This window comes from Candidozyma auris, chromosome 1 (assembly GCF_003013715.1).
Source record: "Candidozyma auris chromosome 1, complete sequence".
In the NCBI taxonomy this organism is placed as follows: Eukaryota; Fungi; Ascomycota; class Pichiomycetes; order Serinales; family Metschnikowiaceae; genus Candidozyma; species Candidozyma auris.
In genome coordinates this window covers 2,841,823-2,858,327 of record NC_072812.1, presented here as the reverse complement: position 1 = coordinate 2,858,327, position 16,505 = coordinate 2,841,823, and the positions used below count along the sequence as shown (strand labels likewise).

At 45.6% G+C, this 16,505-nt stretch overlaps 7 protein-coding genes across 7 annotated transcripts; 3 read left to right on the top strand and 4 right to left on the bottom strand. All coding sequences in view use genetic code 12, as the record gives it.

Annotated features, from left to right (window-relative positions):
- Positions 1-1,581: 1,581 nt before the first annotated feature.
- On the top strand, positions 1,582-2,082 carry CJI96_0001324 (TRAPP subunit BET5; the record flags this gene model as incomplete). Its single annotated transcript, XM_029033333.2, has 1 exon — positions 1,582-2,082. The coding sequence occupies one exon, from the start codon at positions 1,582-1,584 to the stop codon at positions 2,080-2,082; it is 501 nt and encodes a 166-aa protein (XP_028891925.2).
- Positions 2,083-3,154: 1,072 nt separating this feature from the next.
- On the top strand, positions 3,155-4,669 carry CJI96_0001323 (uncharacterized protein; the record flags this gene model as incomplete). The annotated part of the gene is made up of 1 exon (XM_029033332.1): positions 3,155-4,669. One exon carries the CDS (start codon positions 3,155-3,157, stop codon positions 4,667-4,669), a length of 1,515 nt encoding a protein of 504 aa, XP_028891924.1.
- A 427-nt stretch (positions 4,670-5,096) lies between these two features.
- Positions 5,097-6,353, top strand: CJI96_0001322 (uncharacterized protein; the record flags this gene model as incomplete). The annotated part of the gene is made up of 1 exon (XM_029033331.2): positions 5,097-6,353. The coding sequence occupies one exon, from the start codon at positions 5,097-5,099 to the stop codon at positions 6,351-6,353; it is 1,257 nt and encodes a 418-aa protein (XP_028891923.2).
- Positions 6,354-6,375: 22 nt separating this feature from the next.
- Positions 6,376-8,295, bottom strand: USO5 (Uso5p; the record flags this gene model as incomplete). The annotated part of the gene is made up of 1 exon (XM_029033330.1): positions 6,376-8,295. The coding sequence occupies one exon, from the start codon at positions 8,293-8,295 to the stop codon at positions 6,376-6,378; it is 1,920 nt and encodes a 639-aa protein (XP_028891922.1).
- Positions 8,296-9,307: 1,012 nt separating this feature from the next.
- Positions 9,308-9,799, bottom strand: YAH1 (adrenodoxin; the record flags this gene model as incomplete). The annotated part of the gene is made up of 1 exon (XM_029033329.2): positions 9,308-9,799. The coding sequence occupies one exon, from the start codon at positions 9,797-9,799 to the stop codon at positions 9,308-9,310; it is 492 nt and encodes a 163-aa protein (XP_028891921.2).
- Positions 9,800-10,700: 901 nt separating this feature from the next.
- VTI1 (v-SNARE protein VTI1) lies at positions 10,701-11,348 on the bottom strand (the record flags this gene model as incomplete). Its single annotated transcript, XM_029033328.2, has 1 exon — positions 10,701-11,348. One exon carries the CDS (start codon positions 11,346-11,348, stop codon positions 10,701-10,703), a length of 648 nt encoding a protein of 215 aa, XP_028891920.2.
- A 225-nt stretch (positions 11,349-11,573) lies between these two features.
- On the bottom strand, positions 11,574-14,723 carry CJI96_0001318 (uncharacterized protein; the record flags this gene model as incomplete). The annotated part of the gene is made up of 1 exon (XM_029033327.2): positions 11,574-14,723. One exon carries the CDS (start codon positions 14,721-14,723, stop codon positions 11,574-11,576), a length of 3,150 nt encoding a protein of 1,049 aa, XP_028891919.1.
- Positions 14,724-16,505: the final 1,782 nt, after the last annotated feature.

Here is a 16,505-nt window from a genome sequence, read left to right as displayed (position 1 = left end):
CACTACGTTGGCTGTGGGAGGCGCCATCTTGCTTTTTGTTACCTGCTGGGCTCTTGTCTTCAGATAGGGGTACCGTCACTTTCGCCATTATCCCGTTAGCGCCAACTAGCGTCAACCAGCAAGGCATTCTTGTACAGCGTTCCACTGGCACCTGCCTCCCTCCTGTTGAGGGTCCTCCAGTTGAGGAAGGGTGGCCGCTCGTCGTCTGCGTTCCGCCCACCTAGAATGTTCGTCATCATCTTTCCTACATTTCCGTTGCCTGTCCTACACGCTTTTCCACCTGTTGCTCCTACTTCTTCATCTTGTGTGCCTACATTGCCGCTTCCTCGTCTACTGCTACATCTCCCTACATGGTCCGTTCTAGATCCATGGATCGGTGCACTATCTTCACGGTGCCTCAGCTCACAGAAGACTACATCCACACATGAAACAGGCGATTTTCTGTTTACTTTTTCTATTTTTTTTTAGACGGGGTGTTGTAATGTGTCTCTACGTCATTCTCTTGCTGGACGGCCAGTTGATCCGATGACATTATTTCTGTTGCCCTTTGCATCATTCTACCTACGCTGAAGGCTCTGCGTTTCGTTGGGGTTGCAATCACAAGCTCTCTGTCTGCAGCCGATTACGTCTCCTAATTGCCTACATCTCCCTCTTGAGCGCCTGGACCACCGTAAACCATATTCTCACTCACAGACCCCTCAACAGACACTGTCCAGTTGGACAGAATTGGCGGGCCAATTGATATGATGTTTTGTAAGCACCATTTAGTTTCCTCATTCTGATATTCCGCCCCTTTTAAATGCCTCATACTAGGTGTCGTTAAATCTCTCATCCTAGAGCTAAATGTCTCACATCAAGACTAAATGTCTCATACTCAGACTAAATGCCTCATACTAAGGCTAAATGCCTCAACCTTCACTATCTACAACATCTAAACCATCTACAATGCTGATCCCCTCCACACTATACAACTGCTCCAAACGTGGGGCCAACCTTTTTCTACTGTGGCCACAGGGCTCCACATGGTGTCAGACTCCACACTATGGCTGGGGACCCTGGTGTGTGTGTGTGTCTGTGTGTCTTTTTCGCAGCCACTGCCTAATGGAGAAACTCGACCCAATCCACAACCCACACTGTGTACGTCGAGTGCCACCACCATCACTACAACATCAACATTCACCACCACCACCACATCAACATTCTCAGCTTTGGTTGCTTCCTTTGCTTCCTTGCTCTTTTCTTGTAGTTCTCTCGTCGCCCTAATTCGTGCTTTCCCACTTCGCTATCGCCGCGTGCCTATGTTCCAGAACACACTGCCTCTCTGCGCGGAGAAGCAAGAGGTGTTTCCCAAAACTAGGTGGCGGTTATATCAGGAGAGGGGTGAAGCTGGCTGATGTGTATCTTTCTACAATGGGAAAAGCAGACTATTTTTTGTTTACTTGCCTTTGTTGCCATGAAGTTCGTTGCTTCACCTCCTCCTTAGTGTCACGTGACTTCACACCCGCTGTCCATACACCGAAACTGTCTCTCTCACGATCTCTACCCTGGACCAAATCACAACCTCCATCAAATCACAACCCCATGACCATATACGCGTTTTACATCTTCGACAGACATTGCAGCTGTATATACTCACGTGAATACGGCCATACAAATGTGCCCCTGTCATCAAGCTCTACCTCTCAGCCTTCGCCCGCTCAATCATCTGCCAACCTCGGATCTGTCAACAAAAACAACACATCAGACACCGCAAAGCTTCTCTTTGGCCTTATACACTCGTTGAAAAACTTATCCTCGAAATTGTCAACATCAGACACGCCGAACTTATTGCGCTCCTTCAGCACCGGCTCCTACAGAGTCCATTATCTAGAGTCTTTGACCAGTTTCAAGTTTGTCCTTCTCTCTGATTTGGACACGGAGAATCTCCAGCCACAACTTTGGGATTTATACTCCTCTGTCTTCCTCAAAACAGTTGTGTTCAATGCATTGAGTCCAATGGAGTTTGGCGACGGCAAGATCAGCAATGCCTCTTTCATCCAGCAGTCCGACAAGTACCTACAAGCGCTCCCAGTTTTCTATTAAGAAACTGGTCGACAATCAACTGACTGAATGTGATTGAGGTTTTATGAAGGCGATTGCTCTTGTCTATGCTTGAAGTACATTTGGTGTTTGCCATGCTCCAGTCAAAGCACCCAGGGTCAATGTATTCACAGAGGTTTGCGGCATGCCTAACTTTGACCAGTATCTCAAATGGCTGCCAATCAAGAAAATAAGAGTTACGAGAATTTGTTTTCTACGTACTAATAGGCCTGTTCGCTCCACTAGTCAAAGGTTAATCCTTAAAAGCTTTCTACATCCAACTTTAGACTCGACTCGAGCATCCGGCTTATCTTCAAAACAGGCTGCGTCAAATTTGTCTGGAATAACCCTGCATTGTCATACTGGTCAGTGTAGGTATATACTGCAAGAGCGCATTGAGTTGACAACTATGTCTCATATTTACTGAACCCTTCAAGTCACCCCTCTCAGTCCAGATTAGAAGCAGACTTCAATACTGACATTCTTAAGGCTTCATACTACACTCAGTGGGGCTACCACTTCCATGTCCGCGGCAGCTCCTCGGTAAAACCAGTAAATACTCGTTTAATCTCCCCCTGCGGTATGCAGATGGAAATTGCGCTTTTCCGATGAAAAAAAAAAAAAAAAAAAAAATAAAGAGGTCAAAAGTTTTCAAGCTGAGACTTAAAGGAAGAGGAGAGCTCTCGATCATAATGAAGGGCGCGAAGCTGCAAAATAAAAAAGAGTCATATCAAAAGGTGACTTTCTGTCAAGAAATTCTTCTTCAACTGGCTACAACGGAATAATCTAGAAAAGCCTCGCGTCGGAATCAGCGGTAAACGACGTGAAACTTCGGGCCGCATTTTATGTATGGTGCACGGGTGTGTGGGCTGTCTTCGCTCTACTCTTCCTCATAAATACCGTTGCAGGCCTATTGTTCAAGGAAAGTCACTTTGTTCTTATATTTTTAAGAATTTGCGCATTGCCAGCCCAAACCGAAGGCTATAAACTGACAAATCCTCGAAGATCCTTCATCGTTCCCACCATCTTCTTCGTCACCCCCACCTTCGCTTGATCTCATCGATTCTTCTTGCATATGTTTGATTTAGGCTCTAGGCCCCCCATTCTCAAGTCAAGACTCCAAGAACTAGCTTTAAATGCCACGATCTGTCTTGCTCAATTTTTGTCCCAGGGCTCTGTGGCCATGTCCTTGAGTACGATGAATGCCATTCTAAAGTCCTTTTCTGAATTGAGAGGAGAGGAAGTGCCTCAATCGCAGCTGGTGTGGTTTATGGGAGCATTTGCATTAACTTTGGGAACGTTTATTTTGATTTCAGGTCGTCTCGGAGATCTTTTTGGACTAAAAAAAATATTTGTCCTTGGCTGGTTCTGGGCCACTTTTTGGTGCCTTATAACTGGCATCTCATATTACTCGCATCTGTCTGACTTTTTCATTGTTTGTCGAGCTTTTCAGGGTATCGGCTTCGCGTTGATCATACCATGTGGTATGGGAATTCTTGGTTCCGTCTACCCAAACGGTAAACGAAAAAATCTTGCTTTTGGTTGTGTCGGAGCTGCAGCTCCAGTAGGTGCCACCATTGGCTGCCTCATGGCAGGTGTGGTAGCGCAAACGTGGTGGTGGCCGTGGGCGTTCTGGCTTCTCAGTATTACGTGTTTCATTCTCGGCTGTTTGGCACTTTATGCCATTCCGACTGGGTTTGAGCATAAACAGTCTACATTTAAAGAGGCTTACGACAAGTTTGACCTTGTGGGCGCCTTATTGGGAGTTGCTGGCCTCATTTTGTTCAGCTTTGTATGGAACCAGGGTCCTTTGGATGGATGGCTGTCGGCTTACATCATCGTTCTTTTGGTTGTGAGCGTATTGATCATTGTATCGTTTTTTCTTTATGAACTTCATAAGGCCAAGTTCCCACTCTTGCCTCGTGGTATTTTCACCTTTCGAGTCGGTCTCATTCTTTCGTGCATGAGTCTCGGCTGGGGCCTGTTCGGTGTATGGCAGTACTACTATTGGAGCCTCATGTTGAACCTTAGAGGGTACACGCCCATCAAGACAGCGTTGACCTATATACCGCTTTTAATTATTGGTATGCTCGCAGCTCTAATTGTGGGCTTCTTTATTAACAAAAAGAGAGCACCATACATCATCGCCTTCGCTATGGTCGGGTTCTTATGTGGAGACATATTTCTCAGCATTCTACCGGTCGACCAAAGCTTCTGGCGTCTTTCTTTTGGCCAAATGTTTTTGCTCACATGGGGCATGGACTTTTCGTTTCCAGCTGCATCGTTGATCTTGTCTGACTTCTTGCCTACACAGCACCAGGGCATGGCAGGGTCGTTGGTGAACACGGTTGTCAACTACTCTGTGTCTTTATTTTTGGCCATTGCCAGCACAGTGGAAACTGAAGTTTACAAAGAAACTAATGATACTTTGCAGAGTTACCGAGCAGCTGCGTACTTTGGTGTTGGTATTGCCGGTTTGGCGGTGGTGATCTCCGTAATCTTCATTTTCACCGAGCATGGAAAAGACGACCTACCGGAGTATCAAAGCGACGTCGAAAAGGTATCTACGAGTAACGAATCTAGCTTATAGATGATATAGAGATGCAGTGAAATGGTGGATCTTCCGTTAGAAAGTGGAAGGTTCCACCGTACGACCTGCACAGTATGCATATTTTTCGATATCTCAACAGTTTACTTAGTAGTAGGTGAGGCTCTCAGAGACTACCGATCTAGTGGACGTGTAATACACCTTCATAGCGGCCTAATCAATCGTCATCTAGGCCGTATCTTTGGCAAAAATCGTCATAACTTTCACCCAATACCCTTTTTTCCCGCTAAATTTGGGTGTTTCTTCGCGAATACCCATCATTCCTTATATTTTCAAGACAGATATCGAAATTTAGCCACAATAGACATTACTCGGACAAGAATACTACCTTAAACATCAAGTCTCGTCTTCTTGATTACCCAGAATTGTATATTAGCATCCAAATATGTCAGCCACTGCGACCCTGCAAATGGCTACCCAGCTACTGGTGAATGGGAACCAAAGAGCACAGCTTGAGGCTCTTATAAGGGACTTTCAAAACAAATTGGGCAACAATTGGGAAAAATACCATGAATCTGTGACGCTTTTTCTTGTTGGAAAGCTCTCTCGAAGCGAATTGGTGCAGACAATTGCACCTATGCTCAAGAATGGGCTCATCAAATGGCACAATAAGTTCTTGCTTCTCAATTTCGCCAACTCTCTCCAAGATAGCCCTGTTGAATTTTCTTCGGAACTAGCTTCGTTCTGGAACAAGAAAAATCAGAAAGCCAAAAATGTCAGACTGTCACAATATGAGAAGTTCAAGCGAAACATTATGGGCTTACCATTGAAAGAGAGAAGACGAATCCGCAGCATCACAAGAGACAGCGGAAAGCGTAACAAACTTAATGCTTCCATAACGTTAACAAGGCAGGCTTTGCTACCCAAGATCCCAATGATTCAAGACAAGGAACAACAACAATTACAAGTGAACAGTTTAGTGCAATGGCAGCAGGATGTGGTTAATGGAATCAACGCGCCTTTAGCTACAACAACCTATGAATTACCTGACTCTGAAAGTCTATCTAGACGGGTCTTGATGACCATGAGAGAGCATGGCTTGACTGATGGAGTAAACACTCAGGTGTTAGACATGATTAGTCTCGGGTTAGAAGCACATCTCAAGACAATTTTAGAGAATGCTATCGACGTCGCCAGATACAGAGAGCATAAGTACAACTCCAACGACTTCTTACTGCCAGATGCAGACCCCCTCGACATGAGGAAGAGTAACGGTCATGTGAGAGGAGAGTCTCTCTCAGGAATCAACCGTCCAAAGAGTCTTGAAGATTCAAAACTGACGAAAAAGCAGACGGTTGTATTAAATGTAGAGGACATGTACAATACATTTGAGATGTTTCCACATTTGGTTGAGCCAAATGGGGCAAAGTTGCGTCTTGCAAATGTCATGTTACAGAATGATGATGAGGCTGCAGATGACAGACCAGACTGCTTTTTGACTGAACGACCTACGGAGCTTGGCCATGTAACTTCCATGATCCCGAACGGGGCTGTCAAACCAGAGACTGTGAATACAGATCAAGCGCACTCAGCCACTCCAGAAGCCATAAGATTGAATCAGCCGCTGACTCCCCAGGGTACGAAGCCAACGCGAACTCAGGATTCTCAGGTGGGTTCTGCAGAAGAGCTCAAGTGGCTTTTGCATGATCTTGTCTCTGCGATGTGATCGATGTATTTCAGTATGTATACTACAAAGCGGAAAGCTTACCAAGGAGATTTAATGTGTCTTTGCACATCTCTCCAACTTCACAAAAAAACAAATTTCTTGTGTGCTTCTTGAGGTGGCTCAAAAGCTTATTTTGTGCGGGCACGATTGATTGAAGGGAGATTGTCTGGGTTTGCAACTCAAGCGACATATTGGTGAGGTCCACGAGGACGAGTTGATTTGTCAGTGACTTATTGGCCTTTTCATTGACTGCTTGTATAAGAAAAAAGAAACACGTCAAAGCACCTGGCTGCAGCTGGAAATTGTCCAGCACATGTTCTATATCCGATGGGTTGGTGATGTGCATCCTTTGGCCCGCCACATCCACCAATTTCTCATTTTCAAAGTGTAACATACTTTTAATTGATGATTTGAAAAGATCTGTCTCTATCAGCTCAGATATGCAAACTCCTTGCAAGTAGAATTTGTACGACCAGCCTTTGCCATTTCGTTTTTGCATGCCAGCTGACAAAAACCTGAATACCTCTAGCAACCGAGAGCACATATCCTGTTTCTCCGAACCAGCAAATATAATGGACGCATTATCATGGCTAAGTGTTCTTTGTACAAATGGTTCCCATCGAAGGCAAACTTGATCCTCATTTTGGAGAAGAATTTTACTAAATTGATAAGATCGGCCCTCAAAATGTAATATATTCTCATCCTGAATGGTAACGTTCGAATTAGTCGTTAACTTGACGAAGGTTCGAGGGCTGGTGCTGAAGCACATGATAGCATCCTCGAGGACTCTATGCACAGAGAGGTAGTTTTCGAATTTTCGTTTCGCCTCTTCATACTTCTGTCGTTGACTTTCAAGCTGCTGATGATAGAGATTTGCTTCGTTCTTGAGATTATCTATCTCAGCCTGCTTTTGACGAAGATCGGCCTCGAGTTTCTCAGTAACGACCCCTGTATCATCGGTCGATGCTTTAAAGTCGTTGATTTTGGTCTGAAGTGCTGTCAACTGAGCCTCCTCCTTCTGCTTTTCCAGCAATACTCCTTGCAACTTTGTTTGCAATCGCTGCAATTTCGACTCCAAACTTTCGTTATTGCGTTTGATATCCCTCGTTAACTCCTCCTTCTTTTCGTTAAGTTTGCTTACTTCAAACTTGTTTGTCTCGATTTCCCTTCTGATGGCCTCATCCCTCTCCAATACGACTTCCTCCATCTGCTTTTCCAATTCTATTTTCTCATTCTTCAAGCGCTCAAGCTCCAGAAGCGCCTGGGTGTCTTCAAAGTTGCCGGAATCCATTACTTCGTTGCGCAACTGAAACTGCTGCTGGCTGAACTCATCGTCGAGCTTGTTCTCCAACTCCTTGAGCTCTAATTCTGCTATCAGTTCCTCGTGCAGAATTTTTTGCGTGATGGAATTCCCCTTCAGCTCAAACTTAGCCTCCAAGTGCCGGAGCCTGAATCGTAAATCCGAACTCTGATTCTCTAGAATCCGATATAGCCTTCTTTTCTCGTCATATTCTGTATCTAGTTGTTCTAGCAATGCCTGAGCCGATTTAAGCTCTCTGTCGAGCATTAGCTTATCATTTTGCAAAGACTCCACATCCACCTCCGGCTTGAATATTTCCCTGGGCATATTCTTCCACAGCTGCAAGTTCGAAGGTAGCTTTGACTTTGCATCTAGGTTCTCCTTGACGGCAACTAGCGATCGGTAACTCTTTTGCTTGTTGATTACGGGGATGTTCGAGGACTTCAGGTGCATGCCTGCTAGAGAGTTGATCGACAGCAGTCTTGAAGGCGGGGGATCCGGAATGTTTGAGTCTGAGGAGTTTGAGTGCATTTCTTCAAGCCCTACGCTTGCAATGTCGAAACCTAGAGACTTTCGGCGAGGAGGCGGCAGTTCAAAATTGCCTATATCGCTGAGCACCTTACGACGCTTTTCTGGAGTCATGTTTCAAGTTGACCTGACACAAATGTGAAACGAGGGTGAAACTAAAGGTGAATCGGTAGATGTGATTGTTACTTGGGTTGTTTTGGGTGCTTTTTCTAAGAGCTGATTTGGCTTTATGCGTAATGTTATGAAGTCTCTATCGAGAGGTAAACATGGGCACTGCAGACTGGAGGCGGTATGTTGATGGTGAGAGTACTGCAGAGACAAGTAGGTGGTTGCAAAAAAATGGCCAGAATTTGAAGGACGCTCTGAAAAATGACGAAAGATGAAAAATTAATAAAAAGATGATGACGCTGACGCATCGATTGAGTATTGGTTATTTCGAGACAATCAAAACTCAAATTGGAGAGTCAACTAGGCGTAACAATATTCTGTGTACGTTTGGATTGAGAAAACACCAAGGCTTTCTGCTTTGTTCGATCCTTGTCGTAATAAAAACTTTATTAACACTACGTGTGGAACTCGCCATCTGAGTTGCCGCCATTGAAGACTCCTTTGTCGAAATTTTCGGCAACGAAACTGAACAGTTCGATTCATCTATGATGAGCTCATTGATTAAGCTATTGTATATACAAGGGGACCGAAGGTCCGTATGCTAGTAACAAGAACGGCTCGGGCAATGTATGTTTAGCATGTTTCCGTGATAATCGCATTTAAAAGGGTTTCAGGCCAAATCTTCCTGTGAGTGTCTGGTCGCCAAGTGAGAAAATGCTGCCCTCTATCATAAACTGTCTGTAGAAAACCATGATTTTGATGGTGCGTTCTGAATGCCGTTTCACCTCATCTCTGACACACTGAGGGTCTCACGAAACTCCCAATTTGCTGAAGGAGCCTTGGATAGCTGGATGCCTTCATTCTTTTTCGATTGTCCATAAACTGTCAGATCTTCATGGATCACCATGTGGAGATGAGCAGTGACTCATCCCATCGCCGTAGCCGAAGAAGGCTGAAATGAGGAATATAAGCCTCAACTTTTGCCACTTAATCCTTCCAAATCAACCGAAATTTATATCTAATTAAAATCCTTCGACTGCAAGTTTCTCGTCATTGCTGGCAAGGCCACTCTGAGGCCGTCCAACTCTTTAGTCATCTTCACCTGGCACCCGAGCCTCGAGGTCTCTGTGAGACCAAACGCCAAATCCAACATATCGTTTTCGTCATCATCAGGCTCAGGAATTTCATCGTAAAAGTCTGGGTCTACTATGACATGGCAAGTAGAACATGCACAAGACCCACCACAAGCACCTTCCATATCAAGCCCATAAGCCTGAGCAATGTCCAAAAGATTGTCGCCTTCAGCAACCTCGAAAGTTTGTTGCGACCCATCTTTGGTGATGAAGGTGACATGGAGCTCTTCTCCAGGGTTCGGCTTATGGATATGACCATGGAGTCTGGGGAGCGATGACGACAAGGGCCTTGCAAGGGCATAGCGGGGGAGGGGCACACGCGGGGCTATTCTAGGTACAAGTGCCCCACGCAAGGTCGTCCTGGTGAAAGAGAACATGTTGTTTTGCTCCGAAAACGATGGGGAGAAGGTGATGGTGAAGGAGGAAAAATTCAACATATAAGAATCGAGAGAATAGTAAGCGGGCCGAGAGAGAGAGCACTATGTGCAGGAAAAGTGATGAAGAGACTGGTGAATGGGGGAGACGACGGAAGAAGAGAGTGGAATTATGTTGAAAATTTAGCGAAGACGATGTGCTTTAGTCAAATCTTGTGGTTTGTGTGACTTTTTTTTTAAATACAAGGGGTTTTGTATGTGTACAGGGAGAAGAAAGCGACGATCGGAGTCAGATAAGGACCCGAGGGCGCCGAAACGGATGAATACACGAAAATAGGTTAAATTTGTAAATCGGGTACTGAAAATGCTGAACTAAGTGTATTTTGGTTTTATTTGGTGGATTTCGATTTTTCTGACGCTTCTTTGCGTTTTTGATCTGAGAATTAGGTACCGCTACATACGTAGCCACATTGAAACAACTGCGACATGTTGCAAATGTGAGAAGATAGTGCACCAAATGGAATCGATGATCTTAAATCCAAGTCACGGCGTCATCAGTGATCAGTGAACTGCAACCGTATCGCCTCACCTCCTCAACGGTAGCTACAGCTTATACTTCTTATCTAGATTGACTATATTGAAACTCCCACCTTCATCAAGGAGCTATGTACGACCTCAGAGAGCTACCTAGAGGCAACCTCGCATCAAGACATCTCGAAGTTGATATTAAACTGTACCCTTCCGTCATTATATTACGTTTCATACATGAAACTTTGACCTTGCCCTTGGCGTATATGTCCAATGTGACATCTTCTGGCATAAATACCACCGAACAATGATTTAAGATGGATTTGAAAAGCCTCAAGAATTGCCAACGAGTCCAATCAGGCAAGCTTCTGGTAGCTCACGAAAATTTGCTGGCGAGCACCAAGAATATTAAGATAATCAACACTGCAATTATTGCGTAAGAAATGAACTTGTTTGCCACAAGACGCCGGCTCATCAGCTTCAAAGTCTGCACTGACCGATCTACATAGTTGTCCGCAGACAGCAACGTGTTTCTTGCGTTGGTGATCTGCTCTCTTTGGGCCCTCAAGTCATTTATGATGTTGCCCCCAATTCCCTCTGTCTCCAACGCCACACGCTGCGATTCTCTAAGACGCTCCGACAGCCTTTCTAGCGATGCGTTGTTGCTAAGCAATTGCTTTCTTTGCGATCCCTCTTCCTCGTTGTCTGTGTACCTGCTACCAAAAAGTTGCTGACGGTCTTCCTCATCCAATAGCTCCTTCAACTTTTGTTTGTTGGCGTCCACCTCGTTGCGATATTGTCTTACTTTGGCGTTGTAGCTCAGCCTCTGGTTGGCAGGCATGCTTTGGATCTCGAGGTTCATTTGGTCCAAGATTTCTAGAGCTTCGTCTGTGGCATGCTCGATTGCTTGAAGAGCGTCTTTGCGCAGGCTGGAGCCGTTCAGCTGGGCACTGGCGATTTTGGCCTTTGCTTCCTGAAGAGCAAGCTGGAAGTCCAGTTCGTACGTTTCAAAAAGATCTGACATTGGGCTGGATAAAGGTGCTTGTTGATGGACCAGTTTGCTGGCCCCTAAAAGGTGATCACTAGTCACGCGCAGGTTATGCACGTGATACCATCAAGACCCATTTGCAGCCATTTCCAGACAATCCTCCTTCTGGGCTTCATCATAATTGGGCGTATATGTATTTATGTAAATTCTTTATTTTTCTGTTCTTTTTCTTATATCGTCTCCATTTAAGTCTGCTGATCTCTAGTGACGAGTCTCAAACTCCTCGCCCTCCTCCTCGTCCGTGCGGTTCTTGTACTTGTTGAACGCTGCCTTAATCTGGTTCACCAAGGTATCGTCGAAACGCGAGTCAACAGACGATCTCGACACCGATGGCGTCAAGCCGTACTCGTCCAACTCGGCAGTCACGTTCTTCAAACCGCTGTCTAACGTGGGAACATCCTTGGCCTCCTCGTCGTCTCCAAAGTCCAATGAGTTGATCGTCATGTTGAGAAGTGACTTACCGGATCTTCTTCTGACAAGTCTCGATGGGAAAGGTCCCGCCTTGGGTGCAAACTTCTCGATCAAATCATCGCTAGTATGCTCCTTGTTCTCTTCCAGATCGAACGAGTGGATCGAGGTTCTTCTTTCATTGGCTGGAGTTCTTGGTGTCTTGGGGACTCTGCAAGTAGCACCATTGTCGTGGATCCACTTGGCAACAACAGCTGTCCAACCACATTGATGCGAGGCACCCAAACCGCGACCAGTGTCACCGTCGAAGTACTCGAAAAATGGAACATACTCGTTGAAATGCGGATCTTTGTCCATCAACTCATTGCCCCCATTGCAGGCACGATTTCCGTCTTTGTCAGGAAGGAACAAGTGCATCAAGCGGTGCTGTATCTCTTGCGCACATTGTGCCAAATTTAAGTATTCACCGGAGCCCTTCGGACATTCCACCTTCAACTCAGAGCCGTAGTAGAGATAGAATCTCTGTAACGACTCAACCAAGAGGAAATTGACAGGGAACCAAATGGGGCCCCTCCAATTAGAGTTTCCACCGAACATACCAGAGTCAGATTCACCAGGCAAATACTGGACGACGTACTTTTGTCCATGGACGTCCAACTCATAGGGGTGTTTCTCGTGATACTTGGAAAGGGATCGAATACCAAATTCGGACAAAAACTCGTCCTCATCCAACATTCTTTCCAAGATGGCAACTAACCTGTCCTTGTTGACCAAAGACAACAACAATCTCTCGCCCACACCGCGGTGAGTCATCGAGGCAATATTCCTCTCAGCAATGGCACGTCTGTTCTCGACAAACCAGTCTAGTCTTTTCTTGAAGGATGGGAATCTTTTTAACAACTCTGGCTCCAACGTCAACGAGGCGTACAAAGGAATCAAACCAACCAAAGATCTCACAGGCAAGGACAAAGTATGATCATCGAAGTGAATGGCATCGTAGTAAAACTTGTCGTTGTCATCCCACAAGGATTGTTCAGTGGCATGGCTGTCGCCCTGTGTCGCACCTCTGTAGGACATGGCGTCAGCAATCAACAAGAAATGCTCAAAAAATTTGGAGGCGATACTCTCATAGACTGGCCTCGACTTGGCCAATTCCAAAGCGATGTTCAACATCTGCAAACAATAGAACGCCATCCATCCTGTGGAGTCCGACTGCTGCAAAGTACCACCAGTGGGCAATGGCTCCGATCTGTTGAAAACACCAATGTTGTCAAGACCCAAGAAACCCCCTTCGAAAAGATTATTACCATTCGAGTCCTTACGGTTGACCCACCACGTGAAGTTGAGCAACAATTTCTGGAACACTCCTTCCAAGAAGTCTAAGTCTTCGGTGCCGTACATCTTTCTTTCGATCTTGAATACTCTGTAAGTGGCCCATGCATGGACTGGAGGGTTCACATCACTGAAGTTCCACTCGTAGGCAGGCAATTGGCCATTAGGGTGCATATACCACTCTCTGGTCAAAAGCTCAAGCTGCTTCTTGGAGAACTCGGGATCGATCATGGCAAAAGGAATACAGTGAAAAGCCAAATCCCAGGCAGCAAAGAAAGGATACTCCCATTTGTCCGGCAAAGAGAGAATGTCGTCAATGTACAAGTGCTTCCATTCCTGGTTACGACCATTGGCTCTGTTTTCAGGCGGAGGAGGCTGACTAGGATCACCACTGGACCAGTAGTTGTGGACAAAATGGTAGAATTGCTTGGTCCACAACAACCCAGCGAAGGCCTGTCTTTGAACTTGTCTCAAATCGTCGGTGATGGGTAAGGGGGACACCTTCCAGTAAAAAGCGTCGGCCTCATCCTGTCTTCTTTCAAAGACATTATCAAACTCGACCTCGTCGATCTCTCCACGGCTCTTGGTGAGTCTGTAACGGATAGTCACATAGTCGCCAGCAGGGACACCGCCATTCTCGTTGAAGGAGAACTTGGCACATGCCTTGGTGCCCACGTTTTCTGGGTTTACAGCCTCTTCATCATTGTGCACCACATAGTCATGGAAAGCATCCTTGACGAACTTAGCCCTGTTAGGGGAATTGTAAAGACGCTCGTTGTTGGTCTCGTTTTCAGTGAAGAGCAACTGAGGCTCCACATCAGGAGAGTTCTCCGTCAAGCCGGGAGCCGGGGCAAACACCAAGTACCGCTTACCGAACTTGGGGTGCTCGAGCTCAATGGTGTAGTTGTCGATTTTACGCAACGAAGGCTTTCCGTAGCCCGACTCCTCTGTGCCCCAGGCCCAGTAATTACGCAACACCAAGTGAGGCAAGAGGTGCAAAGGAGCAGCGTCGGGACCCCTGTTGTAGGCAGTGATCCTGAAGTACAATTCCTCGGGATCCGTGTCGCCCTTGGCCAGCTCGTACACCACATCAAAGTATCTGCCTTCGTCAAAGATGCCAGTATCAGTGATCTCGTACTCATGCTCTAATCTGCTTCTTTTTCCATTCTCCTCCACCAACTGCTGATAAGGAAATTTGGCATGAGGATACTTGTACAACATCTTAGAGTACGAATGAGTAGGGGTGTTGTCCAAATACCAATAGAGTTCCTTCACGTCCTCGCCGTGGTTTCCCTGAGAATTCGTCACCCCGAAAAGCTTTTCCTTGAGAATATCATCCTTCTCGTTCCAAAGCGCTAACAGCAAGCACGCCAATTGTCTCGTGTCGCAAAACCCACAAAGGCCGTCTTCGCCCCAGCGGTAAGTTCTTGAGCGGGAGGTGTCAAACGAAAAATCGTCCCACGCCAGTCCTGACGCCGAGTAGTCTTCTCTGACGGTGGCCCATTCTCTCTCACTGAGGTAGGTGCCCCATCTTTTGTGGTACTTGATTCTCTTTTTGTTTTCGTATAATCGGCGCTCTTCTGCAGTAAGCAGTCCAAGAACGTCGGCCATACTGAACTGTATTTTTTCTTGGAAAATAAAAAAAAAAAGAGTAAGTTATTCGAGTTCAATTGAGCCGCTTTTCATACTCATGGTGATAGCGTGTAGGTAGCGAGGGATCCTTCCATCCTGCATCCGGGGCTCGGTTGCTGCGGACCCCCAAAGTCCACATTTTTGGTATAGTGAGAGGTTTTTTTTTGGGTCGAAGAACTGAAATTTTAGATAAAAGTTTTTAGGGTGGCTCAATGTGGGCAATTGTCCATGATGTGGCTATTCAAGTCACGATGTACTTGCATTTTTTTTTAAATGTGGGATCGATGGCTCCCCCCCACCCCACTCCTCCACACGCGGCGGGCGAATGTGCCCCAGATAAGGCAGTATCACCGAGGATTCTAGATCGAGAACGAGCAGATTCAGGGTTGAAAGTTGGAAAATTGAAACGTATGCTTGAGACCTGATTCGGTAGTATCGCCACAAACGCATGGCGGGTATATGGTTTTACGAGGGTTCAGCGAAGGTTCCGTGGCATGAGCTTCTGCGCTAAAAAAATAGAGAGTCTTGCCTGAGGGGCATTTGCCGGTTGTCGCCTACTCCATCTATTGTTGTCAACTAAGTCAATTGCATGCCGAATCAATTTTTAATTTTTTATTTAGGGATCACCGTCACCTGGCTTTTTTGGAGTGTAGGGCACTAAATACCTAGGCATACGATGGCCTAAGAGAGCGCCGCTGCTAAGGGCACCTTTTAAGATTATTATGGCGCATTCATCAGTGAAGCATCTCTTCTCAATGTGCGTGAATTGCAATATAACAGTATCGAGCATTGTTCTTCAGTGGTTCGGATAATAATTATAGGAACTGAAGGCTGCCAATGCCGATGTCAATCTTCCCGACCCACGACAACTAGTTGAATATTTGTGTTCTCATGGGGTCATCTCGGTGGTCGCTGGGATTTAAAAGTGGGCTATGCTTCTAGGGTACCATTTTGATGTCCATCAAAAATCTTGACTTTAAGTCTTTTCTAGAGAACACGAGGAGAACTATGGAAGCAAACAATCAGCTTTCTTTCATAGTATGTTGGGATTTCTCACAATCTCCCAACCATCGATTTCGAGTCGTAGCAGATCAACTGCTTCAGTCAACTTGCATAAAGAGGAAATTCTTGGTGCTAAAGTCCACGCTCGGTGAAAAGATTGGATTGTTCTCTCCCACCTAACATGCAACAGACAGTATGACCTAAAAGCCATTGACGAAGACCTGTTTGAAACTCATTGTAGCCACATACGACTCGAACTGGAACAATGACGCTTCATATTGATCATCTTGATTTCCCCTTGGACTCACAATGTGCCGAATACCTTCCTAATATCTTCCCCTATTCTCATGTTCCTCATCAAAAATAGACGATTCTCGATTCTATCATTTTCGTCGCAAATACATCACTAAACCCTACATTATACGTCCTTCAATAAGGATCAGGCCCCACAATGAATGGCTGCAAAAGGACAATCTTCACATTGCCACATTTCACATCCTTTGCTGGCGACCTTGTCAATAAAATGAGGAACTGGATAACACATATACGAAAGGTGATCTCATTTCGGTAACTAAACCGTTAACTAACTGGAACTGGTAATCTCAGCTACGGCAACTGATAATAAGTTCGTATTTGAGAAAGTCAAAACAGGATGCATCAGCTAGATGCAAAAAATTAGCACCTTGAACGATAATCAGATGAACTTGTGATAATATCAGCTTGTGGTCTCGTAGCCTTCTTGGGAACCCTATCATCTCA